This window comes from Lissotriton vulgaris, chromosome 12 (genome assembly GCF_964263255.1).
Source record: "Lissotriton vulgaris chromosome 12, aLisVul1.2, whole genome shotgun sequence".
NCBI lineage: Eukaryota > Metazoa > Chordata > Amphibia > Caudata > Salamandridae > Lissotriton > Lissotriton vulgaris.
Genome location: NC_141700.1, coordinates 501,677,206 through 501,703,563, shown reverse-complemented (window position 1 = coordinate 501,703,563; position 26,358 = coordinate 501,677,206). Strand labels below are relative to the sequence as shown.

The 26,358-nt window shown below is 44.6% G+C and overlaps 1 protein-coding gene across 1 annotated transcript in view; it reads left to right on the top strand.

The window, feature by feature from the left end:
• EDC4 (enhancer of mRNA decapping 4) overlaps window positions 1–26,358 on the top strand; it is an 841,744-nt gene that overhangs the window by 204,997 nt on the left and 610,389 nt on the right. Inside the window, exons 8-9 of the mRNA XM_086945254.1 lie at window positions 18,890–18,999; window positions 25,508–25,591. Of these exons, the coding sequence (XP_086801380.1) occupies window positions 18,890–18,999; window positions 25,508–25,591 (194 nt within the window). The remainder of the gene's footprint in view (window positions 1–18,889; window positions 19,000–25,507; window positions 25,592–26,358) is intronic.

The window sequence follows — 26,358 nt, the reverse complement described above, 5'->3', positions numbered from 1 at the left end:
GAAATCTAAGAGGCGGTCCTGACATTTTTTCAGGCATCGCTCCAGGCCCTTCCTTGGGTCCTTGCCAGATTTATATAGGAATGTTATCAATTCCGGGTCTAAGTTTGATGTCTGCTATGCCTTGTCATCTATTACTGTCTGGGACATTCTGCCTACATTAGGTTTCGATGTTGCATCTCAAGAGGTCCTCTAACCCACTGCTTTATAAATTTTGCCAAGTGAGCAAGTAGCCACCACTCTGAAATGCGTGGGTGTATAATGGCCTCTGGGCTGAACATCTCTTTTCTCAAAGGGTACTTGATTGGTTTAGTGGATGAAGTGCCTTGTAAATCATGGTCTAGGCTGTCAAAGACGTCCAGGCACTCATCAGGGTCAAAGACTAATTAATCAAACCCCTTGTCGTTCTCATTGACATCAAATATCTCCTCCAGGCTAAGCGAGTCCTGGTTGTCTGTTGTGCTGTGAAGGACACCACTTTCTCTTGTGCCGCAGCTGGCACTATTTTCTCTTGTAGCACTATGGCTAACCCAGTCTTTTGTAGTGCAAAGGCTAGCACACATGGAGGACAGGGTTCCCTCCTTCTTTGACCTTGACCCAGTGTTCTTGAGTCTGTCCGTTTGGTTAGTTTTTTCTAGGGTCTTTCCACCTTTTTTGGGGTTTGTGTCATTGTCCGAGATAGAGAAGTTCTCCTCTTATGAAGGAGCGCTCCTCTTAACCCTTAGACATTGCGGTCTCAACTTCCTCCTTAATAGAGGTCCTCAGACCCTCCTCAAAATATTTTCTACCTCCAACTGAGGTGATTCTTCAGCTTCAGCCATTGCTGTCTAAATACTAGTAAATTACTCAAACTTGAAGTTAAAATTACTAAATTATTCCTAAATGAAACTAACTTCACAACTATCAGAATATTAGTCTCACGAAAAAATTACCTTAAATTCTCCCACATTAAAACCTACAAAAAGATATATTGACCCCCAAAAACGAAACCTAATTTCAAAACAGTTATAAGCCCTCCCCTTTTTTTTAAGGCACTTCGAGGGTAAAAGGGTTCACAGTGAAAACCACAGCTGATTACAATACAGCGGAAGAGGTAAAGCTGCTACTCTGAAGATGGCGCCTGGTTAAACCAGTCCACTTTTCATCTCTGATAGTTTCCTCCAGGCACCCTGCGCATAAGTGCAGCGGCTCGTCGCCTTGGCCAAAGTAAAATACACTGGCACGGGCGGGTAAGTAAATCAGAGTGATTATCGCCCCATTGGGGGGTTCAAAACCCAATGAAAGGGTGTCTGCTATGGCCGGAAGGCCGCAACCTGGCCTGCACGCGGCAGAGCGGAGTCGCCTCTACCGGCTGAGCCTTGCGTGCCTGAGGTATCTTGAGATCCTGGCCAGGTGCGGGGAGATCATACAGGGATGAGAGTGAGTCGGAGTGCATGGCCGAATCCGCCGCAACGGAGTGCTGAGAGGAAGCACATTTTTTTAAATCAAGGAAAACTTCTTATGAAATTAAATACCACTTACATTCACAAGTCACCTTAAAACCTAAAGAAATACAAAAGACTACCGAATAAATGCCAAAAGTCCTAAACAAATACATAATACATGACATTGAAATGAAAAGTCAAATAAACCACCTGAAACAAGGCTAAGAGTTTATTCCATAAATTGGAATACCTTGAAAGAATCCTAATAGGCAAAATACTTAAGTTTTAAATAATCAAGGCAAAAAAACTAAAGTAACAACGCGAAGTACTTATCTGTATGAGGGCCCAGCTAATAAAAGAGGAAGATGGTGGTTGACATGGTTATATATGTTCTACCAGAAGTCCGGAATTGAAAATGTTACTTTACGATGTGTGTTTATTCTTTAAAGGGCTGTGTGTTTGGGGCAGCAATAAAGGTTTATGCATAGTGTGAGCCTTTGGTCTTGTAATGAAATCCTGATCTAGGGCAAAATAAGCTGCATGGGGTTAAGTGGTGAAAAATTGCTTTCAAATCCTTTCAAACCAATCATCCATTTGAAGGAAATATTCAACAATTCTCTGAACTAACTGTAGTATTTGTAGCATCCTTTTATAATACTTGTTTTGTGTATATAACCTGATTTGGCGCGTCGACGGTGCGCCAAAGGTAAGCCCGTCTGCGTCTGTCCGCGCCAGTCCATCGCCTCTCGCCAGGGACGCTGCTCCCACCAACCTGTATGGACATATCAATACTAGAGATGCCCTACTGAATGTGCGCCAGCAAGTCCATCAGTGTAACTGCCCCCCCCTTCATCCGCTGTGCGGCCCATTCAAATGCCCGTGTGGGCACTTCTCACTTGGTCAACCCTCCCCTATCAATGCTCTTCTCGAGCTTTCAGGCTTACAACAGCTCAAGATCTTACAACTTAACGTCGGATCGCTCGTCAAACATCATGCTGAGGTTCATGACCTCATCTCAGAGGAAAATCCTGACATCTTCCTCATGACAGAAACCTGGCTACATGATGAGGCGACGGCTGAGCTCAACTTAGCTCTCCCACCAGAATACTCCATCTACACGAGTAACCGTAACACCAGGGGTGGCGGGATTGCGGCAGTTGTTAAATCCTGCTATCCGTGCACGTGGAAGAATATAGTAATAGATGGCTGTGAAAGCGCGCACTTTCCCATCTTGATCAATCATCACTTCACCCTCTCAGGTCTCCTGATTTACAGGCCCCCTGGGAACGATGCATCATTTCGGAAAGCCCTTCCAGAGACCATTGGCTCTCTTGCTTTGGGAGTGGCTAATTTTAATATTTTTGGTGATCTTAATTTGCATTTTGATTTAGTCCAGACTCCCACCATTGGCGGCTTGCTCGCCGACCTTGCAGCATTCCAGCTCCATTAGTTGGTTTCTAATCCTACTCACGTGGGCGGGCATATTTTAGATCCTATTTTCACCAACTTAACAATGGCAAGCGTCCAGCTGCCTACTCCGGTGGCATGGTCTGACCATTTTCTTGTGGAGTTATCCCTTCCAGTCTCGGACCCTCCATTCTCTAATACCGCCAGAATCATCTTTAAACTCTCCTGGAGTAGGCTGAAACTGGCAGACTTCCATCGTCTCCTCACGGAATACCCTCTCAGCCCATTCCGCGAAGTAGAGTCTGGCTATGACCTCTTCTGTGACTGAATTACTAGGGCCCTTGACGCCTTGATTCCAGTCACTCGGAGCAAATGCCGCACCTTAGAGCCTAGTCCTTGGTACGACGACGCCTTGTTATTTCTTAAAAAATCCTGTAAAAAGGCGGAAAGAAACTGGCGAAAAAATTATGACCCTGAGAAAAAAACATTATATCTAGCTTCAGTAAAAACTTACCCCAGAGCCATCTGCAGGGCCCGTGCGGCTTATTACTCCAGTGAGATCAAACGCAGTTTCGATCCGACTAAGCTGGTTTTTAAAATTCTTAAAGATCTAACCGCCAAAAGAGTCCCAGTGTCTGAGGTCTCGTCAGAGTCACATTGCGAAGACCCTGCCACCTTCTTTTTAGAAAAGGTCCGTACCATCTACCGTTCATTCCCGAACACTGGTCCCTCAAATGTATGGCCGATGCCCAGCCCCCTTACCAACCCCGAGCTTACCATTCTCCCCGAGGTGTCAGGAACCGAATTTGATAAACTAGCGGCTCAGGTAAAATCCGGCTCTCCTGCTGATCCGCTTAGGCCGGCACAGTTTAGAGACTCTGCCGCGCTATGCTTGCCTCCTCTGCGGCAGCTTATTAATGCCTCATTTGCCTCAGGTATTGTGCCCATCAGATGGAAGCAAGCCTCCATCACCCCGATTCTTAAGAAACCCACACTAGATCCTAGTAAGCCCGAGAACTACCGCCCAATCTCCCTTCTCCCCTGGGCGGCTAAAGTGGCCGAAGCCCATGCTAATAACATACTCACCAAATATCTTCAGACTAATAACATCCTGGATATTTCCCAGAATGGGTTTCGGGCAGGCCATAGTACAGAGACTGCCCTCCTTGCGATGACTGAACATCTGCGTGCCGTGCTTGACTCCGGTCAAACGGCAGCACTGGTTCTTCTTGATCTCAGTGCCGCGTTTGACACGGTTTCGCACACGGTTCTGCTTCGTCGCTTGGAAGAGGCAGGGATCATCGGCCTGTCCCTAGAGTGGTTTAGATCATTTCTTACTGGTCGATCATTTCGGGTAGCCACCCCTCCGTTTCAATCCTATTGAGCAGGGAGTGCCTCAGTGGTCCTCACTGAGCCCCACGCTATTCAATCTGTACATGCAGCCGCTAGCTGCCGTCGCTAAGCAGTGGGGTATAGTTATGGTATCCTATGCCGACGACACGCAGCTGGCGGTGGCACTCTCCAGTGACTCAGTCTCTGAGGCCTCCAGGTTCAGGGAGGGGCTGGCCGCAGTGGCTGGATGGATGACGGCTAACTGCCTCCAGTTGAATGCCAGTAAAACGGAGGTCCTGATCGTCGGTAAGGATGACGAGCTGTGGGGCGATCAATGGTGGCCTACGGTTCTGGGCAAGACTCCCATCCCGGTAACAGAGGTAAAAAATCTAGGAGTCTGGCTAGATCCCACCCTCAGCTTCTCCAGCCACACCAAAAAAGTGACAGCCACGTGCTTTGGCATTTTAAGTGCAATCCGACCTATTCTGAAATTTTTCGATTCACCCACCAGGCAACTCATAATCCAGGCTTCCATTGGGTCTCGGCTGGATTACGCCAGCTCCCTCTTATTAGGGGCAAATCAGGCAGAAATCACCCGGATGCAGCACATACAGAATGCTGCTGCCAGAGCCTTGGTTGGCCTACCTAGGTTTTGCTCAGTGAAGGAAACCATCCGGAAGCTCCACTGGCTTCCAATGGCCCAAAGGATACAGTTCAAGACATTATGTCTATCCTTTAAAATTCTAAAACAGTCCACTCCCAAAATTCTGGAGAATCTGCTGACCCCCTATGTTCCTCTACGTTCCCTGAGGTCCAAAGGTCCAGGTCTGGTCACGGTCCCACGCTTTAAACGCTGCAGAGCCGGAGGTCGCTCCTTCCGCTACTTGGCAGCGAAGCTCTGGAACTCTTTACCTGTCCACATCCGGGCTATTGACGACCTCCTTTTGTTCAGAAGGGTGCTTAAGACGCACCTTTTTCCACCTAGGATCTAATATCTGCCCTAATCTCTGCTCTGTACCTGCCACTGCTACCCTCCACTCCACCTGGTAGCCGGCTCATTGGCTGTCTTGGGCCCGGGACGCCCCTTTGCTGGGGCAGCTGCACGCGGTATAAATTATATTAACATAACATAACATGTATTACTACGCTAACGTGTATTACTACGCTTGTAGAATGGTGGGTGAGCATTCCGTGCTAGCTTTCTTCTAATATAGTGTTTGCCCTGAGAATGTTAATGTGTTCTGATAATGATTTACTGTGAATTGGGACGGTTGTTCCACACTTGTTACTGGTGTAGGAAACGTTGATTGCTGTCCTCCACAACCGTGTAGCTTCAGGAATAAATCTTAACTGTATAAAACGCCTTACCTCCAGCGTTTTTACTACATTGACCTGTCTGGAAACCCTGAGAAGATGAAATCTGCTGAAGGGAAATGGTGCAATCTAAATGTTAAAAGTAGCTGCCATCTGTAATTTCTTTGTCAGGACCCCCTGAACCATTCACATTTGCTGGAAGCCCACCACTACTAAAGTTGATAATATTTCTAACTATTGGGCGCTGAGGATGTTCTGTAGTTCACATACCTAATCAAGACTTGCAGTGTACCATCAGAGTGTAACCATCATCATGACCTGTTTCAGAATAATTGCCTTCCTAATCATCGGCATTTTTTGAGGAATGGCTGGGGAAAAGGCCGTCACAAATTAAGGTTCTTCATCTTTATTGAAGTAGGAATGGTAGGTGCAATGTCCTCTTTCAATACTAAGTGAGTTATTAGGGACGACAGATGAAACCCGTTGTGCACAAACTCTGCATGTGCAGAATGAGAGTAGACATCTGCATCTGAAACGGAGAACCGTTGCCACATGGGTCTATGGGTTCACGGCCGCTTAAACAATAGAGTTGCAACAAACATCATTTAAGAAGCCAACGACCCTTGTGTTTTCTATGAATCTTATCGCCACATAGTTGGCTGATGATCCAGTATAGGATATAATATGGAATCAATGCCCTCACTGCTGTAGTTGTCTTATTTAAGGGGTCTCTATTGTCTAATGATGTTACCCACATCTTGTTTTTTCATTTCTACAGTGTGCCATGTTTGCAACTCTTTCCCATCCTTTTTCATTGGGAGTGTAGAATGTGCTATTGGAACAAGTTACTCTTGCCCTGAAATGTTCGCTTCTGGCACTTTAAAAAAATGTCTTTCTGCTTCTGTAGGTGGTGGTAGGCCTCTGCTTAAAGACACTCCTTTGTCAAATGAAGCCATCCTAGCCACTTTCTTTTCAAATTTGCTTACAGGAGCATTTTTTTTATATAAATGTATTACCTGAACATAATACTCAAATCTTCAATTTTACTAAAGACCACAACCTTGATGTATTTTTTTCTCACTGAAACATGGCTAAAAGACTCTCCCTTACTGGATGTTGCATTTGCTCCTCAGGCTGGCTATAACACATGCCAAATGTATTGTAAAACCTGCCTTGAAAGTAGGGTTTATATTTTATTTTTTGTTGAATACTTCTTTCTCTCCAATATAGTTATAGATTACTTTACGGGCTCTGATTGTTTACTTAGCCCCTTGTCACTGTCTTACTTATTTCACCACTTTTGGAATTGTGCAGATAGCTTTCCTTATTTTGGCGATATTTTCTCGGAATGTATTTCTCGTTTAGTATTTAAAATGTTCTATTTTCTGCTATCTGTGGGAATGTGATCCCGATTCTCTAGCTACTAATACATTGTTGACTTTCTGTGCTACACTGTGTCTGATGCAATTGGTCTTGCGCCCCACCCATGTGGTGCACCCCAACCATGGAGTGCATCACACCATTGATTTGTTTTTACTACTGCCATTTGAATTTTGGGTGTGTTTTGCCTTTCCAATCCTTAATCAGACCATTAAAGTTTTGTTCAATATCATGTTTAATATTACTTTTAATTTGTGTCTATCCAGTGAACATGGCAACATTTCACCTGTGGATACATCAGTTTCATATTCCATGTGCTGCTCTGTTTGGTGGCATTTTACTCTCTTGCCCTACTCAAGAGGTTTTGCAAAGCATTAGAACTGGAGTGGCATTGTAATTTATCCTCTGAAGCCAGATCAAATTATTCCTCTGCTTTGACAAACAAATACGACTGATTTTAGGAGTCCTTGCATAACGACTCGCCAAGCATGTCAGAAGCATATAATCCTACAAGAGATGTTTTAATAATCACTTTCCAAGTCTGATAACTGTAGATTAGCAACACTAGCTTCCCAAAACGTTTGCATTTCTTTAGTTTTGTTTTCAATTGGTAAAATTCAAAATTGATTTGATGCTTCGGGAACCAACTTAGATCTTAAACCTCAAGTTCCCTCTTCCATTCATTTTGTAGCTCATCAGTTAGTAGAATTTATGCCCATCCACTCTAACTACTCTTAAGTTAATTAGATCAGTGAAACCTGAATCTCCCATGTGCCTTTGCCGTGGCTGGTGTCCATCTTATTGTTTGTACTGTTCACTGTTACTGTGTTTCGTGCTTTCATGGTTTTGTAGGTCAAAAATGAAAACCGATTAAAGCGAATTTGAATTTGAATACTGTTGCCTCTAGTACTGGTAGCAATCATGCTATCACCTTTTACGATGAAGGTAGCTGAAAGAAAGTTTTAATTTCAAAATGTCTTTGTGTTAAAGTCCCAAACATTGCTGGAGTATACTCAGGCTGCATGTAGAGTGGCTCATTGTATTGAGGTCAATGTTACCTCAATACAGAACGAGCTCCACATGCTGTAGGACAGTGATAGTTTGGATGCTCTGAATTCGTTAGATTACTCTTCAGCCTTGGACACCTTGCCACCACAATGCTTATTAATGGAATATTGGAAACTAGAAACTAAAGCAACGTTTTAGACTGGGTTTCCTTATTCTTATCTAAACACAAGCAAGCTTCCAAACTAGAGCTGCCATCTCCGAGGTTCCTCAAGGCTCCTCACTTAGCCTTTCTCTTTTCAACATGTGTGGGTGGCTATCTTGGTGAAGCTTATGTGCTGTTTTAGATTCTACCTTAGATGCCACATGGATGACATTCCGGATTTACTTGGCCCAACTCTGAAAATTGTATACATGCTGCAGCAATGTGCAAGAACAATTAACATGTTCTGGTCAACTCTTGTAAGACAGGGATTTTACTGTTTGGTTTTGCCACTTTCAGCTGGTCAAATATTTGATTGTCTGTTGAGTTAGCAAATTGCTGCCCACCAGTTAAATCTGTCCTATGACAAACTTTCGTTTGAGGCCGAAATTTCTAAAGCACTGTCCCATTACTTAAAAAAACATTTTTTATTGATCTGTTACTCAGTAAACAAGCATGAATACATATTACATCCACCGAAATGGCTGCTTTGTAAAACAAAATATCATAGACATGACTTTGTCACTGTGGAAAATTTAGAAACATTTTGCAAATAGGATTATACTGAAACATATGAATGGAATTCTGAGTCTCAAGATCTCGAGGAATTAATTCCTGCCCCCCCGCTCTATCCCTCAAACGCCTCTCTATATCTTTCTTTGAGAAGCCCCATCTGTTAGACCACCTGCTCATTTCTTTGGCATCGATCTGCATGTGCCTCTAGTCTACGACCTGTGGCCTTCCTTCTGCCCCCCCATGCTCAGGCTAAGTTTCTCTTAAGGGATCCTAGAAACAAACTTAAGCCATATCATCTGGGTCTTAGGCTACTCCTTGTCTCCCGATAGACACTGAATTTACCACCTGTCCACCAGAGCTACCTCCTGGCCTGTGATCCTCGTCATAATTCGTGCCACCCTACTCCAAAAACTATTTCCGGGCACTCTCGGAATAATTGATAAAAAGATCCTGCTTCACCCATCCCCTAATACAGGGAGCGCTATCACCCCTTCCCAGGAAATCAAGTACCTTGTTCTTATTCTCAGGCTTGACTGACTCTTGTCCAGTTCAGCACTACTTTCAAACTAATGACCATTGTCCTGATGATGACCTGAAATCAACCAGGTTGAAACGCCGTTGACTGCCCAGCATAGAACTTAGACGCAGTTGTGGTTAATTTATTTAGTCTGAATCTTAAAACAGAAAACATTGTATATATTTTTTTGTAAATTTTGATCACATCCCACTTGCCCACTGTTGCCGTTCACGCTGTTCTCGTCACTTTTTTTTCACTGCGCCTCTCACTATCACTAAGCACGCCCAGTGCTCACTGTGTGTTTTATGGTCATTGTTGGACTTGGCCCTTACGGCAGGTTCATCCCTAAACTTTTTGCTTGTAATGGTGACCTGGTGATGGTGATTTTTGGGTTCTGCGCACTTTCACTGTGTCCCAGTGGAAAGTGCGTGCGCACTCTGAGTGCATGTGATGAGATAGGCCTACCCTCCCATAGGAATGCATGGGGAATGTATGTGTCCCTGGTAGTTCCTGATGCGTGGGGTGTACAGGTTCGAATCTGATATGTGCGAACTCGTGAGAGTGAATGCTTCGCAATGGTGTTTTGTTGCATGAGTGTGTCATATGTAGAAGTGCCACTTCTAGAAGTTGGCATATTAATATAAAATATGCCTGGCGTGTGATTGGCTGGAGCTGGCTGGTGAGCCTGGCTCCAGGAAGGCTGGGTGGGTCTGCCCGGTGGTGAGTGTGAGATTAGCATGAGTGATGTGTGGGAGGAGTGTACCTGTGTCCTGGATGGGCTGGGTTTTCCCCACACAATGCTGGCTCCGCCCCCCTGTGGTGTGACTGATGACCCTAGCCCTGCCAGTGAAAGAAAGGGGTGGTTGGGCCATCAAGGGTACTCCCAAACCAGCTGCGACTGGTTTCTCCCCCACCCTGCACCTCCAAACAAAGGATTTAGGTGTATAAAAATGGGGCTGTGTCCCCACAGAAGTGTTCTATTTTCTGATCCTGCCAGAGGGGGCTGTTGCTGCTGCTGGGGCCAGGAGGACCGCCACTTGGACTGTCTCCCTGCCTGGAGACCCAGTGTGCTGGCTCTGGCCCAGCCTTGCCCCCCTGCCCCCCTGCCTGCCTCCAGCCCCTGCTGGAGCTTGTGCTATGCCTATAGTCCTGAGAGCGCCGCTCTCTATCCCTCAGCGCTGGGGAGCGCTGGAACCCCTTGCCCCCTTGCCTAGCGCTTGAGAGCGCTTTATTTGGCTCCTAGCGCTGGGAGCGCTTTATTTTGTCCTGTGGCGCTTGGGAGCGCCGTTTCCTTGCTGTTAGCGCTGCTAGCGCTTTGGGTGCCCAGCCGGTGCCCACCCTGCATCTGCTGATCGGGAGGTGCCACCGTTTGATGTCCGAGTGCCCACCTCTGATTATTGCCGTTTTTGAGGCCGGTGCCCACCCGGCATTGCCCCGTCCTGGGTTTTTAATTGATCACGAGGGAGCCCACTCCTCGGATACTGGGACCCCGCCTGCCTGTCTGAAGCGAGCCACCGCGCTGCCCGCGGCGACCCGGAAGTGGTTGGACGGCCAGCCAGCCAATCGCTGCGCGGCCCGAGGGAGGTTGAACCGGAAGTCCCGCCCCCGCAGCCGAGCAGCAAGAAGTGGAGCAGCCGGCCGTGTCCCCGAGGCTCCCCGAGTGGAGAGAGGAGCCTCGCGCTGACGAGAGAAGAGGAGCGGCCGCAGCCCCAGACAGCCGGTGAGTGACAGAAAGGGATGGGCGCCGGGACACATTGTCGGTGTCCGCCCCCCCCCCCACCCCTCCCCCCCTTTCCCGGTAGCGCGAGCTCGCGCTAGTTTTCAGAACGAAGCCACGAGGGCTTCAAAAGGGCATTCCCGGCATCTAGAGTCCCCCAGAGGGGGGGGGACTCCAAACGAAGGCCCCACGTGTTCGAGGGTCCCCCGTGAGGGGCCCCGCCGGCCCAGAAAGCTGCACCTTGTTGTTCGTGAGCCCTAGAGGCTCTGAGGGGGCCATTTGCTTTGCGAGCCCAGAGAGGCTCTTGCGCCCACAGTCGTTTTGAGAGACTCGAGTGCCCATTCGTGTTCTGAGAGAGGCTCAGGGTGCCAGTTCTTGTTCTAGAGCCCAGAGAGGCTCAGCAGTGCCACAGTGGTGGTTCTTGAGCCCACGAGGCTCCAACGTTGCCCTAACTTTATCTGCACCAGTTGCCCAGCACTTTGTGGGCAACTGCCACGTTTAGGACCCTGACATTGGGACACAGGGACTGTCACAGGTGGTGACTTATCTGAGTTTTGCGCAACTGTGTGTTTTTGCGTTACACCTCTGAATGGGTAGATTATTCATCATGTGTTCTGCGCTGCACCTCTGAATGTATGTTTATGCATCATGTGTTTTGTCCCCAGGTCTATACCCCTAAATGTATGGTGATATTTAGTTGGTTGTTCTTGCTAGTACAGGTGGTGCTAGTGAGGTCCTGGTTACCAGTAGGTACTGGTTGTGTACTTTGTTCTATTTTTGTCCTACAAGTATTGTATTCTAAGTTCTAAAAGTGCTGATTCCTGACAGTGGTCCAGGTGGCCCTGTCTTGTACATATCCCTTGTAAATTCTGCCCGTGCCTGTTGGCACATTGTAAAGTGTGTGTTTTTATCTAATGTGTTTTGGTGTAATACAAAGGCTATTTTTATATATAACCTTGTGTGGAGTTTCCTTTGTGGTGGGCCTTGGGTGTTATTGCTGGGGTGCGTGCGCAAATACTTAACTCATATCGCCTCCAAGTTTAGCCTTGCTGCTCGCGCCACGTTACCTAGAGGGTGAGCGGGGGTTATCTTGGCGTGTAACTCCCTTGCCCTGACTTAGGAGTGGTGGTCTCTGACTGACTTTGGCGCAAGCCCTGGCCAGCCGGGGATCCCATTTCTAACAGTCATTGTATAATTAATTGCACTGTAGTGCTGCTATAACTACTTACGAATAATAACCTTTTTCACTCCACTTTCATCGTTGTGGTCTCCCTTCCTGCCCCCCTTTTGTGATTTATATCACTATTGTTACTGTCCTTTTTTTATGAATTCCAGTGGAGACATTGTTGTTTTGGTGATGCCAACGTGGTTAAGACTGTGTTCTCGTAAATATTGTGTACAGTCCAGAATGCAACGGAGGGAACAGGAGTATGCTGTAACGTCAACTCCTTCACCCGGTGCGTCCTACTCATCACGGCCATATTGGATTGCTGCGATCTTCGTATCATAACAGAAATCTGTTCAAAAAGGGGAATTATTTTATATACTCAGTTGTACAACCTCACAAGAGCAACAAATGCTCAAATGTTGTCAAAAGCGGGAATCGCCCATATACAAAGTTCGTAAATCAATCCTGATAGGGTGCCTCTGATAAAACCATGGCAGCCATGTTGGAAATATAATCCTAGACTTCTGTCATCATTCATATCTGATGATGCAGCAGCTTAATGAGACGCGATGTGATGCAGATGTTTCCAAATGATTGTTCTCTATGTTCACTATTCTACATTTTGGGAGAGCAAATGCCACAATTGATCAATAATCATTACTCTGAGGCTGGGAGCTAATGTGCTAGTCCCAATCTAAAACACAAATGTTTCAAACATCCTTCACAGTCTGTGGATGTGAGCAAACTGTCCCCCTAGGTACATATGTTAATAGGGCCAGGCTTATAGTTAACCAGAAAGGGTTGTAAGGAAACACTGTGTTTATGTTGCACTCCTACAGACCCCATAGATTGCAGTTTCCAATTGCACCATCATATCTTAATTATTCATTATCCCATTGAGATGGTGCCACGGGATAGTCATTGAGGCCTCTTGTGCTGCTCTTCAATCTATCGACCCACCGCTGCTCTCTAATCAGACGAAAGTTTTTGATGTCAGTTACAGTCGGTGGTATGTATGGTCTGTCAATCACTGTCCAACATAGGTTCTTTTCAGTGTGCCCCATCTCTTTATGATGTGTTGTGAGCTTAGTATTCGTATTCTCACACCGTATTTTACTCATATGCTCTAATATGCGTATTTTTACTCGCCTTGTAGTCATGCCCACATATTGCATGTTACAAGGGCATTTATACAAATAGATTACGTTGTCAGATTTACAGGTAGTATGTTTCCTCAATTCCCAAGGTTGCCATAGGCTAATATCTATGCTTCTGCCATTTAGTGAGGCTGGGCAAGCTCTACAACAGCCACCAGCATAATGGCCCATGACAGGTGGTAAATTCCAGAGGTGCTCTCTGGTCGCCTCCAAGGGTCTTGGGGTCCAGGGTCGTGTATTGACAATCATGTCTTTTATACTTTCACTTTTCTTAACGAAAACAGGGGTGTATGGTTGGTTGAGGCCATTCGAATTCAGAATACCCCAATTTTTTTGTACTATTTTTTTCATTTGATTAGATGTTGTGTTATACCTAGTTACACAGAGACTTCTGTCCTCCTGCTCTGAATGATGTGCTTCAAGTAGAGCTTCTGTGTTCTTATTTTTAGCTCGTTTCCGAGCCCTCTCAATTACTCGGTCAGGGTAGTCTCTTTCACAGAGCTTACAACTCAGTAAGTCTGCCTCTTTATTGCAGTCAGTCAGCGCAGAGCTGTTCCTGCTGAGACGCAGGAATTGTCCGTAAGGGAGGTTCTTCCTTAGGGAGCGAGGGTGAAAGCTTTTGAAAGATAATAAGTTGTTCCTATCAGTAGGTTTGTAAAACACACTACTCACAAGGCCCCTATCTTCTGCTCTGATATTCAAATCAAGGAATGCCAGAGACTCATTTGTCATCGTTCCAATAAAGAACAGAAAAGGGTTTTTTCCATTCAACCATGTGAGAAATGCTTCGGCTGTCGTTCTATTGCCTCTCAAGACAATGAAAACATCTATGTATCTTCTCCACACCCTAATCTGATCATAAAAAAGTAGATGTTTTCTCCTTGAAAATGTGATATATACAGACAAGCCAGACTCTGGGCACAGGACCGCCCCATGGAAGTTCCTCCAGCTACACTGCCAGCATCATTTGTTGTTTTGTGAAATGTTGCACCTGCTCCTCCAGCCCTTTGGATGTGGATGGCAACTGGTGGATGTTGGTTTTGGCTGTATGAACCTTACTGTACTTTTTTTATCCTCTTATATGCAGCATACAGTGTACATACAGTATATTCACATTTCTAACAGTCCAATTAACAGTGGCTTACATAGACATCCAAATAATCTTTTGGCTGTATGAACCTTGTTTTAAATTTTGCGGAAAGTGACTCTGAGGAGATAGACGTCGATGGTACTGGCATCTAATTTTGGCTCGATGGTGCCCTTTAGGTAATTTATGACAGCCTTGATGGTGCCGAGCGAGCGCTCCTGCACCGCAGACTGATCAGTCGACTGGTCTGACGCCCTCGACTGTGGTTTTTGCACAGTGTAGTTATTCCTTTTGTTGATCTGTGCGTTCACCTCTCATTTTGGTCTCAGGATGTCCGTGCCTAATGTATGAATTGAACCTGTACCACAAAGTAACCCCTGAGGGTGTTTACTTACACTTTAATGGATCATGAGGCTCCAATCTTAATTGTTTGCTGATGCGGTTCATCACTCCACAGCCCCACCAGGTGTTAGTCGCGGCACCCTTACCAGAAATCTTTGCCCACCCACAGGTTCAGTTTTCTGCGTGTTGACTGTGGCACCCGCTTGGTCCACGTTTACCTCCTTGTCGAGTCCGATGCTCACTAGGTGCCAGTCTAATAGCAGATGCCCCTCTGGTAGGGGTACCCACCCCTTCCCACATTCTGTCATCTGCGTACCTGTCACCCTCCGGGCAATGTAAGTCAGTTTTGTAAGCCCACAATGTAGAGGACGGGCCAGCCTTCGACTAAATTCTTGTCCCTTGTTACAAGCTACCAGCACTAATTAATATTGTCCAGCTGCATGTCCCCAGATCTCTTCTGGTCCGCACTCTTCACCTCTCAGGCAGCATAAGAGTCAGTTTTTGAAGTGCGCCATATATGGGAAGGGGCTTGCTCACCACCAAATGCCCCCTGGACCTGAAGTGCACCATGTGAAGTAAGAGCCCCCCATCAACTGTATGTTTGCCACTTGTTACGGGCCGCTGGCACCTCTTACACTGTTCAAACACATGCTACCAAATGCCCTTTGACGCCCCCATGCTCCCCCAGATACTTGGCCCGATGTCTCCTTGAGTCCCACTAAGTAGCATGAGGGGCAAGATCAAACACACACCAGGCCGACCTTGCGCAGATGCAAGCTTGTATCGCCTTGCCTCTCTATGTCCCCCCACAGTGCACTCACCCGCTACCATGCATCAAGGCAAAGAAAGCAATAATTAGTGGGCTGGAGGTGCGTGGAGAGGCAAGCAGGAAAAAGTCAACATTGCAGCGGCCGCACTGTCTAATTCCTATTCAGGCCGCACACTCGGGACCGCAGCTCCCCTTACCCCAGTGGCTGTCCATCCCTCCACAGTAGACATGCCTCTGAGGCTTTTGCCCAGCCTGCGCCTCACATTCTGTACTTCAGGCCTCCCAGACTCCGGGTGCCATCAAGGTGTAGCCCTCTGTCTAGGGACTTAACAACTCGATCCGCTTCTCAGGCCCAGCACACCGCTCCTCCTCTGTCCAACAGAGACGGCATGTGCACGCTGACAGCCCCAATGGCCATGCCTGCTGCATCTCGATCTCCTTCAGGGTCCCCCACGCAGGAGGTCTGGGTAGGCCAGCTCTGGGGTCCAGCAGGCGTAGATTGCCCCCCAGCCTCTAATTTTTGTCTTTAGGCTAGCGGAGGGCAGGCCGCACCACAGTCCAGGGCTCTCATCAGCTGATATGATAGGCCTCACCCTGGTCCAGTCTCGGGGCCTCCAACGTCCTCCTCCAACAGGGGTGGGGGGAGACGAGCAGGGAACCCAACCCCACAGACGTTACTGTACTCTCCGGTGCATCAATTACTGCTGGAGCAGGACTGTTTCTAAAAAGAAATTGCGGCTGGCAGTGATTAGCAGCTTTTGTGGCACGGAGCTCTCCTAATGTGCGGACATCTTGTTCGGTTCCAAGCCACGCCCCCCCTAAACTTTTTAATGTAAAAAATAAGGAATTTGTTCTGCCTAAATTCACATATTTTTTCAGTTAGTGAGGCCGCAGTGTGATCCAGGGTACACTACGGCAACTGTTTATACTTAGGGTTGTCAAGCTATCTTCTCCAGTTTCTTCAGCTAACACATTTTGAATGTGTATTCATCAATCTAAAACTAAAGAATTTAGTTCCAGTAGTCTTATCTAACATTTTAAAATGTTATCAGACATCTTGAGTGATCCAATCTGCTAACTGTCCTACCTTGATATCTCCAAAGATTAGTGAAGTGTGCCATTGGTTGGCATGTTGCTATTTTTATATCAGACTTGCAAGGCCTGGAATTCGTTTTATCATATTTGCTGTGAGTAGTCCTCTCCAAATTCAAAAAGCCCATAAGCTCTGGTTTTTAGGTTTCGCCTTTTCCATTCCGAAATGGAGAGAATTCAAGTGCTCAAAATACTCGTGAAACCAATGGCTTTTTGGTGCGGAGTTCACGTGGCCAAAGGCACGCGCTTTTGGGCCATAAAATTTCACGGCCATCTGTTCCCCAGCTCCAGCACCTCCCCTCTCTCTCCCCGCACACAGCCTTACTTGGATTTCTCCTCACCCTCCCCATCCGGCTTCCCTCCGCGCGCCCGCCACACTTCTCCTCCCCTCGCTCGCAATCCCGCCCCCCCACCAGGCTCTCCCGCCCCCATCCGGCTTCCCTCCGTTATCTTCTTCCCCCAGGCCGTGTTCCCTCACACCTTTCCTCCTCTCTGTCCCTTCTTTCATTCATCCCGTTTTCGCCGAGGGCTCGGGACCGCACAAAACCGCAGCTTTTACTCAACCTAATAATAAATTACTCGACCTAAAAACGCAAAAAATAAATAAATAAATACGCACAAATGTCTCGAGGCTGCGTCACAGTGAGGGCAGGCAGCATAGCTACCAAGAGGCCTGGCGCCGTGCCTGCAACACGTACGGCACTCCAGCCTTTTCAGTACCTCGCAAATTCAGATTATAAGCATGCCGTGCCGATGATATACAATCGCGCAAAACCACATGCATATTAAATTAACAGCCAGCCTCGGCTCGAACTTTGACCACGGCATTTAAAAGACTTTCGAACTACTGTTGCTAAAGCCACTGCGAGCTACCTACGCAGCTGGGAAGGAAGACATGCAGGAAGTGACGTACTTTTTGGCATACAAGCCGGGTGGCTTTCGGTGACTGAAACCGTCACAGAAACTGCTTTGGGGCGGAGTAGTAGTCTGATTAGTCTAAAGCCGCCTCCTGGTGATTTTGATCAAGTGCTGAGATCCTGTTCACGTTGTCCGCGCGCCGATCCAGCCAGAGAGGTTTTTTGAGGCCTGATGCGAAGAAGCTGAAGGAAGATTTGCTGTACTACGGTGGAAATTTCTGCAGCAGGGTACGTAGACGTCACAATCCTCCGCCAATAAATAACTGTCATGCGTTTATTAGGCGAGCCACTGCACAGCTTCAGAGGCCTCGTGTCCAATGAATGACCAACAAGAACTCATCTCTCCAATCATATGATAAGGGGTTTCTTAACCAATACAAGATATGCACGCTTTCCGATCACTAATCCCATATGTTTGCTTTTATATGATTGGGTTTGAGTACCTTCTTTGGTGTCCCCAAAGCTGCGGTTCTTCGCTCTCCCTTGAATACGAACAGAAGACGTATGTGAAAGGAGTATTAACGGAAAATGTATTCCTGTCTCAATTAAAGGGCTGTCGAGTAACAGGGGGTGGGAGACCTATTATTAGGGTGCAAACCTTTCTGGGTTTCCGTGTGACTGTTAAGAGCAAGGTGAGACTTTAAGTAGGGGTACCAGATTGCTGAAATACAGGATACTGTGTTTCCAGAGTAGACTTTTCAATATACAAGTGATTCTTTTAAACTGCTCTAACTAGCGAGGACTGCAACCACCAAAATGCACCTGTTTTCTGTGCCACAGTTTTTCTATTTTGCCACTATTTTATCTACTTCGGACCATTGCCATTATAAATTACAATCACTTTTATTTAAGTATTAATTATTTAAAAAAATTAAAAGCCATTGTTATATGTAATATCAATACATCTAAGTCACGTCAATATAAAACATGTGGCATTACAAATGCTAAAAGTGTCACATTTGCTAAAGTTAAAAGTATTGGCATTGTAAATCACAAAACATAAATATAAAATGTCATTTACAAAACCAATAGCTCCAACTTTCCTACTGCGAGACCTATTGGCAACGCCAGTGCTTGTTATTTTGTGGCTTGGTATATGGCTTGTTTGTCTATCTCTCCCATTGCCAGGGTGGCTTGTGGTAATTGTTAATGTACTCTTTACATATATGTTACATAAATAAAATCCAGAATTATTCACAGTCCTCTATATTGGCACCAGTAGCTAGTGTAGTCTGAAAATGGCAAAAGTTATTTTTTAATTTGCTGGAGGAGTGGAAGTTTCTACAGCTTTGCTTTCTCAAGAAATGGGCGAAGAGAGTATGCTTGTTGACCAAACTATGAAGTTGTCTGCACACAAATTCAACTGTAATTTGCTTCGATAAATGTAGTTTCAGTTTGGCTTTTTGTAGTACACAAATATTTCTCTTTTGGGTTTGTGCTGAGTTTTCAAATTGTTGATCTGATTTTAATAAATAAATCACCTTGCACAAAATGCCACAATTACATTGTTAGCTAAGATGAACTTTTTTCTTTTTCCTTTCTGAAGCGACTCAGTGAAGGAGCCCTCTCACCAGACGGGACGGTCTTGGCAACTGCCAGTCATGATGGCTATGTCAAGTTCTGGCAAATATACATTGAGGGCCAAGATCAGCCAAGGTATGTATGGGGACTTAAGTCTGATGGTGTTTCTGAGCCTGGTGACACTAGAAGATTTAGGTAATCAAGAGGTGGAATGGACACTTGTTACTGCTAAACCTTTAGGTTAGCTTGGAACATCCTCATAAACGCAATGTTGTTCGAATGCGGTATATTCCTGTACTCCGCCCCACATTAGCGTTATGGCATTTATCATTGGATGTCCAATTTACGTACTGTATGCCAGCCTCATCTAGAGGCAACCTTAGATTCTGGCAGCAGTGTCCAGAGAAAAAAAGGGTGATAAAAAATGATTAAAAAACAAAACTTAACCTGAGAAGAACTTTAATGGAGAAGGTTAAGAGTGTCCTTAAAAATGGTGGGTATAGGTATGAGAACAAGTTATTGGATCTCACTATACTACTTTGTAAATAGCGTCGACATGTTTCAGCTCCCTAGCGCCCAGCCGGGTCTGTGGAGCTTTCGTCAGGACAAACAAACCTAGATTACTTACACTACTTGTGTAGTAATGAGCAGTGTTATAATGCGAACACTGGGATAATTCCCCTCAAATCTGTAGGGAGAGAGAAAACGAGGAGACAAGCAAGTATTTTCAGAAAAGCTTGTACACATGTATAACAGCACATCTTTCTGGGATATACAGAAAACTTCTTTTTATAAAATTTTAGCTTGCATTATAGCTAGTGATTCAGAGAAAAGGTTTCAAACGGAGGGGGTCTTGAGAATGCCTGTGTCTACTGCTAGGTTTTAACAGAAACTTAACAAAGATTTTATGTGATCAAGTAAGTCTGAAATGGGTGACACGTGGTCAGTTAAGTTATGGGCAAGGGTCGTGCTCTTTTAGTATCACAAGTATTCCTAGTAAAAGGACCACTAGTAGGGTATGCACCATAGTTATCAGAGGTAGCATCGAATTGCGTTATTTCATAAGGTAGCGATAGACTCATTTAAATGGATTGAAAATAGCTGGGGCGAGAACAGAGCTTAAGTGGATTACACATTTAAGCGGGGAGGAAAGGAGGCATAAATATACAATGTTGTACTTCATACCTTCAAGGAGGGTACGTGGTTCCTCAACGGGGATGAATATTCTCATTCTGGAATAGAGCTGAAAGGGGGGGCAACTTTTAGAGTTTAGTTGCTCCGTGCAAAGCCTCATACTGAAAAGCGTGACCGGTTGAACAGAGAGAACGCCAAACTTACTCGCGTGTGTCGGTAAGACGCTGCTTGTGCTGACTCTGCCCCCGGATACCCAGAAGGACGTATTCCTATTCGTTTATATCCTTCACAATGATAGCGGTAGAAATAGGACTATGACGGAGTTGTATTTACTCTCACTGAGCTTTATTGGTATCTAGCGTGTGGGGAGACAGAGACAATATCATTATATTTTTAGCAGCGCTAAGTGCTACATAACAATGTATTAAAGGACTAAGTTGATGTTAGTTTTGTACGGTGGTGGACACACAGTTGGACTAGTTGTTTGATTTGAAAAAGTATTGGTCAGGCATAAATATAGCTCATTAGCAGGCCTATGATGTTGCACTCTATTGTAAGACATTCTTGCAGGGGTTTTTTGTGTTTGATGGTAGTTAGTAATACTCCTATGAACTGTTTATTTTAAAACTGGAATGGTTTTTTCAAGTGAATTGGTGCCAAGGTATGTTATCATTTAAGCCCGTTAGATGTGTGTTAAGACGGTTCACCCATCTCTGTTCTTTTTCGAACAGTCTTTTCTCCGCATTGTTTGTTTTATCTGTCAGCATCTCAGTGCTTTTGCCCCCTCGGTAGCGGGATTGTATGTCAGCAATTTTGAGAACATCTTTGTATTCAATGAGAATAACCCTTTCGTTTCCAGTATTTTATACTGGAAACGATACATCGATGACACTATAGTAATCTGGAATAAAGAGAAAGATCTACGACTGTTCATGGAATGGCTTAATGGTCGTGACAGGTGGCTCAAGTTCACTTTCACTTCAGACAAGAAAAAACTAGACTTCTTAGATCTGACCATCTTCATTGAAAACGAGAAAATTGAAACAAAAACCTACACAAAACCCACTGCGAAGAACAGTTTACTCTCATATAAAAGCTACCATCCGAAGCCTTTAAGAGACAATCTCCCTTATAGTCAGTTCTTAAGGCTGAAAAGAAACTGCAGCAAAATGAGCGATTACAACCACCAAGCTCAAATACTCAGTAAGAAACTTGAAGCAAGAGACTACACGCAATCCACTATTGCGAAATGTAAGAAACTTGCAAAACATCAACCAAGGGAGTGTCTTCTACAACAACATTCAAAAGAACCCACACCTGATCTTGTGACTTGTGTAACAACATATTGCCCCGCAACTTATGAAGTTCAAAAACTAATAAGGAAGAACTGGCAGATGATCACCACAGGGAAGTTCAACTGGCCTAAACCTAGGTTCGCCAATAGGCGAACAAAAAATCTGAAAGATGTCTTAATCCACACACGTCCACATGTAGGTAAACAATCTACACTAGTGAGAGACACAAACCTATTGCCAGTAACCGGTCACTACCCGTGCGGCACATGCCTAGTGTGTAAACTAACCACTACCACCAAGACCTTAAAACTCACTGACACTTTCACATGGACCCAAAAATACCACACAAATTGCAATTCCACCCATGTAATATATAAGATTTGGTGTCCATGTGCTAAGCGATATATAGGAATGACATGTCGCAAGGTGAAAACGCGAATTGGAGAACACAAAAGTAACATCAGATTAAAGAAGAACACCACAAAATTGTCTTCCCACTTCATTGAAGCAAACCATGACTGTGAAGAACTCCGCTGGACAATTCTTGAGATGCTGACAGATAAAACAAACAATGCGGAGAAAAGACTGTTCGAAAAAGAACAGAGATGGGTGAACCGTCTTAACACACATCTAACGGGCTTAAATGATAACATACCTTGGCACCAATTCACTTGAAAAAACCATTCCAGTTTTAAAATAAACAGTTCATAGGAGTATTACTAACTACCATCAAACACAAAAACCCCTTGCAAGAATGTCTTACAATAGAGTGCAACATCATAGACCTGCAAATGAGCTATATTTATGCCTGACCAATACTTTTTCAAATCAAACAACTAGTCCAACTGTGTGTCCACCACCGTACAAAACTAACATCAACTTAGTCCTTTAATACATTGTTATGTAGCACTTAGCGCTGCTAAAAATATAATGATATTGTCTCTGTCTCCCCACACGCTAGATACCAATAAAGCTCAGTGAGAGTAAATACAACTCCGTCATAGTCCTATTTCTACCGCTATCATTGTGAAGGATATAAACGAATAGGAATACGTCCTTCTGGGTATCCGGGGGCAGAGTCAGCACAAGCAGCGTCTTACCGACACACGCGAGTAAGTTTGGCGTTCTCTCTGTTCAACCGGTGACGCTTTTCAGTATGAGGCTTTGCACGGAGCAACTAAACTCTAAAAGTTGCCCCCCCCTTTCAGCTCTATTCCAGAATGAGAATATTCATCCCCGTTGAGGAACCACGTACCCTCCTTGAAGGTATGAAGTACAACATGGTATATTTATGCCTCCTTTCCTCCCCGCTTAAATGTGTAATCCACTTAAGCTCTGTTCTTGCCCCAGCTATTTTCAATCCATTTAAATGAGTCTATCGCTACCTTATGAAATAACGCAATTGGATGCTACCTCTGATAACTATGGTGCATACCCTACTAGTGGTCCTTTTACTAGTAATACTTGTGATACTAAAAGAGCACGACCCTTGCCCATAACTTAACTGACCACGTGTCACCCATTTCAGACTTACTTGATCACATAAAATCTTTGTTAAGTTTCTGTTAAAACCTAGCAGTAGACACAGGCATTCTCAAGACCCCCTCCGTTTGAAACCTTTTCTCTGAATCACTAGCTATAATGCAAGCTAAAATTTTACAAAAAAAGTTTTCTGTATATCCCAGAAAGATGCGCTGTTATACATGTGTACAAGCTTTTCTGAAAATACTTGCTTGTCTCCTTGTTTTCTCTCTCCCTACAGATTTGAGGGGAATTATCCCAGTGTTCGCATTATAACACTGCTCATTACTACACAAGTAGTGTAAGTAATCTATGTTTGTTTGTCCTGACGAAAGCTCCACAGACCCGGCTGGGCGCTAGGGAGCTGAAACATGTCGACGCTATTTACAAAGTAGTATAGTGAGATCCAATAACTTGTTCTCATACCTATACCCACCATTTTTGAGGACACTCTTAACCTTCTCCATTAAAGTTCTTCTCAGGTTAAGTTTTGTTTTTTAATCATTTTTTATCACCCTTTTTTTCTCTGGACACTGCTGCCAGAATCTAAGGTTGCCTCTGGATGAGGCTGGCATACAGCACGTTAATTGGACATCCAATGATAAATGCCATAACGCTAATGTGGGGCGGAGTACAGGAATATACCGCATTCGAACAACATTGCGTTTATGAGGATGTTCCAAGCTAACCTAAAGGTTTAGCAGTAACAAGTGTCCATTCCACCTCTTGATTACCTATATGTTGTAAATGGGGAAATGAATGGACAACAATCAATTCCTTCTCTCCCCCCCGTTGATAACCTTGACACTAGAAAATTGCCACTTAGTTTAACTGTTTTGTGCATCAAGCCTGACATCTGTTTTTGCTTTCTAAAGTGATTGTTTTAAACCACTGTTGACCAATGCTTTTGCATCTGGTAGCAGAGCCATTGGACATCAGTCACATTTACCTTTGATGTAAGATGAAGAAAAACCTTAGGCACTAAATTAACACTAGGCATGGTCTTCTTCCTCTCTAGCTTCCTATCCTGCAAAAGAGCTGTTCAATTGTAGTGCATATTTGCAAGCACAGCAGAACAATCTTTGTTATGCACTGCAGTTAATTCCCGTACGAGCAGGTTGCAGCGCTTGAGCAATGCATCCTCTGGCAACCCATTGCTTTTTCCTCAGACGCCTGTCGCTCCCATTAGCTCGGCTTTCTATCGCCTACCTCCCTGATCTAATATTTTTCCACCTCCCAGAGCTCCCAATTATGCCATATGGTGCAGCACCACACTCCACTTGCTTACAGAGAACAGGGTGCCTTTTTTATTAATACACTCTCAAAAAATAATGTCGCAATATCCATTTTGTTGTGAAGAAATGGCTGAGGAAATCTGCAAAAGTGCACTGGGGTGAAAAGTGACTATTCACCGGCATCTGATCAAAACACTGATCATCTGAGCATCTGGTCAAAGCACTGTGGGCAATAGTAGCCTTTACGTATATGTGCCATGAGGAAACCAGGGCTGGACTGAAAGCACATGCAGATTAGGATTTTCCATAGGTCTATGCTGTAAATGTAAAAAAAAGATTTCATAGTTGCCTGGCTCTCTTTAAAATGTTAAGCCCCCATCAGCAGCATCTTAGCTGTGCGAGTTATGAACATTATTCTTGTATTCTCACGCTACCATGTATACAACGTTGAAAAAAGATTGCTGAGGAAGGTTAGGCACTGATGGACAATATCAAAGCACCTACTCAGTACTTAAACAGAAAGGAAAGCAACCATAAGAAAACCTCATTGAAACCTTGCACCAACTAGAACACAAATAATGGGTGATTTTATAGATGGTGAACTGTGAAATGTGTGGAAATGGGTGAGAGTCAAATTAAGATATACAATTGCTATTTACGCCTATCAAACCATATAGGAGCTAAAAAGGAAAAGTTACTTTGAGACTACCCATCATTGCCCCCCTCCTACCAGTAGCATGGTAGAAAAAGGCTACTGTGCTTGGAACTGTAATACTACCTAATACCTGTAATAGATTCAAACACCGTGCATGCATTACCCACTATTTGTTCGATCCCGAAAAGTTTCTAATGTTTAAAAACAAGTATTTTCTAAGCCCGTAGGTGTGGCCTTTTTTCATGAAAGTGCGTTGGTTTGAGAGTATGGATGTGCTCACTGGAGAGTTGGTGATCACGGAGTGCAAGGGTGGAAGAATGGGGTATCATACACATAAAAATGGCTGTTGGAATGGGTGTGCGTACGGATGGGTGAAAGAGGGACAAATGAGTGAAAAAAATGGATGGATGAATGGGTAGAATATAAGCACCTACATGGATGGCTGAGGTCAGGATGCAATAACATTCAAACTGTTGATAGGAGGTTGCCCTCAAGTGTCCGCTCTGCTAAATTATCCATTATGACCCCTCTGATTCACCCATTCATCTACACATCCCGTACTTTTCTAGGTGCAGTATTTCCATCCACATCAGGTGGGTGCCATGTCATTTACATATTAAAAGTGGAAAGGCAGCATGGAGCAGCACAGTGACACTTGGATGCCATGAAATCGTGGCACTTTGCAGGCTTGCATAATTACTTAAATTGCCCTTGACTCAAAACCCTTCATACTTCCCTTAACAAAGCCATAATACTAAAGATGTTTAAGCTTTGTGAGTTGGTCTCTTCTCTTTCCATTTCAGATGTCTACACGAGTGGAAGCCCCATGATGGCAGACCCCTCTCCTGCTTGCTGTTCTGCGACAACCACAAGAAACAGGACCCAGAGTAAGTATCCACTTAAGGGCAGAGGATTTTAATGATATGCTGCCTTTAAGAGGAGAGACTGGCTTTCAGCTGGAATGGGTGATATATTCTGCCAGTTACTATCTTGTTATTATCAATTTATTATTTTGGTCAGTGAAAAAGACTGCTCCCTAGTGGGTTCGAAAATCATTGCTGATTGAAGTGGTTTGTAGTTGTGACTTGCACACAGGTGAGCGATGTGATGGAAGGTGAGAGTAAGAATGACATCAACAATAACAGTGGCTCATGTGCCGATTTGGAATCCAAAAATACTTGCAGTTTGAGTCTTGTTCAGTGAACTATTGGTGCTTGTAAGTACTGGTTGAGTTTGCTCCTAGCAGTAGTTGTTTTTTAAAGGTGAGGATGACTGGCCATTCTTTAGGGATGGCACATGTTTGGTTTATTGTACACAAAACTGGGTTTGATCCTGTTGTAGTCTATGGGGGAAGGGATCAATAAATATTTGCGAACAGTGAATGCCGTCAATCATCAATATCAAAAAAGTTTTTTTATATAGTACACAAGGGATTTACTCAATGTGTATGATTTAATTACCTTGGTGATTATGCTCGAATTTACAGTACCAACAACGCATAACGTAAATTCAGTCCATGTAACACAAATATACGATATTAAGCATGAAAACTGAATTTTTAAAAGAAATGAAAATTTGGAATGATAAGTTACATAAATATGCACAAAACCTGTTAACACACAGAAAAAAGGTGATACAAAATATCTGGAAATGT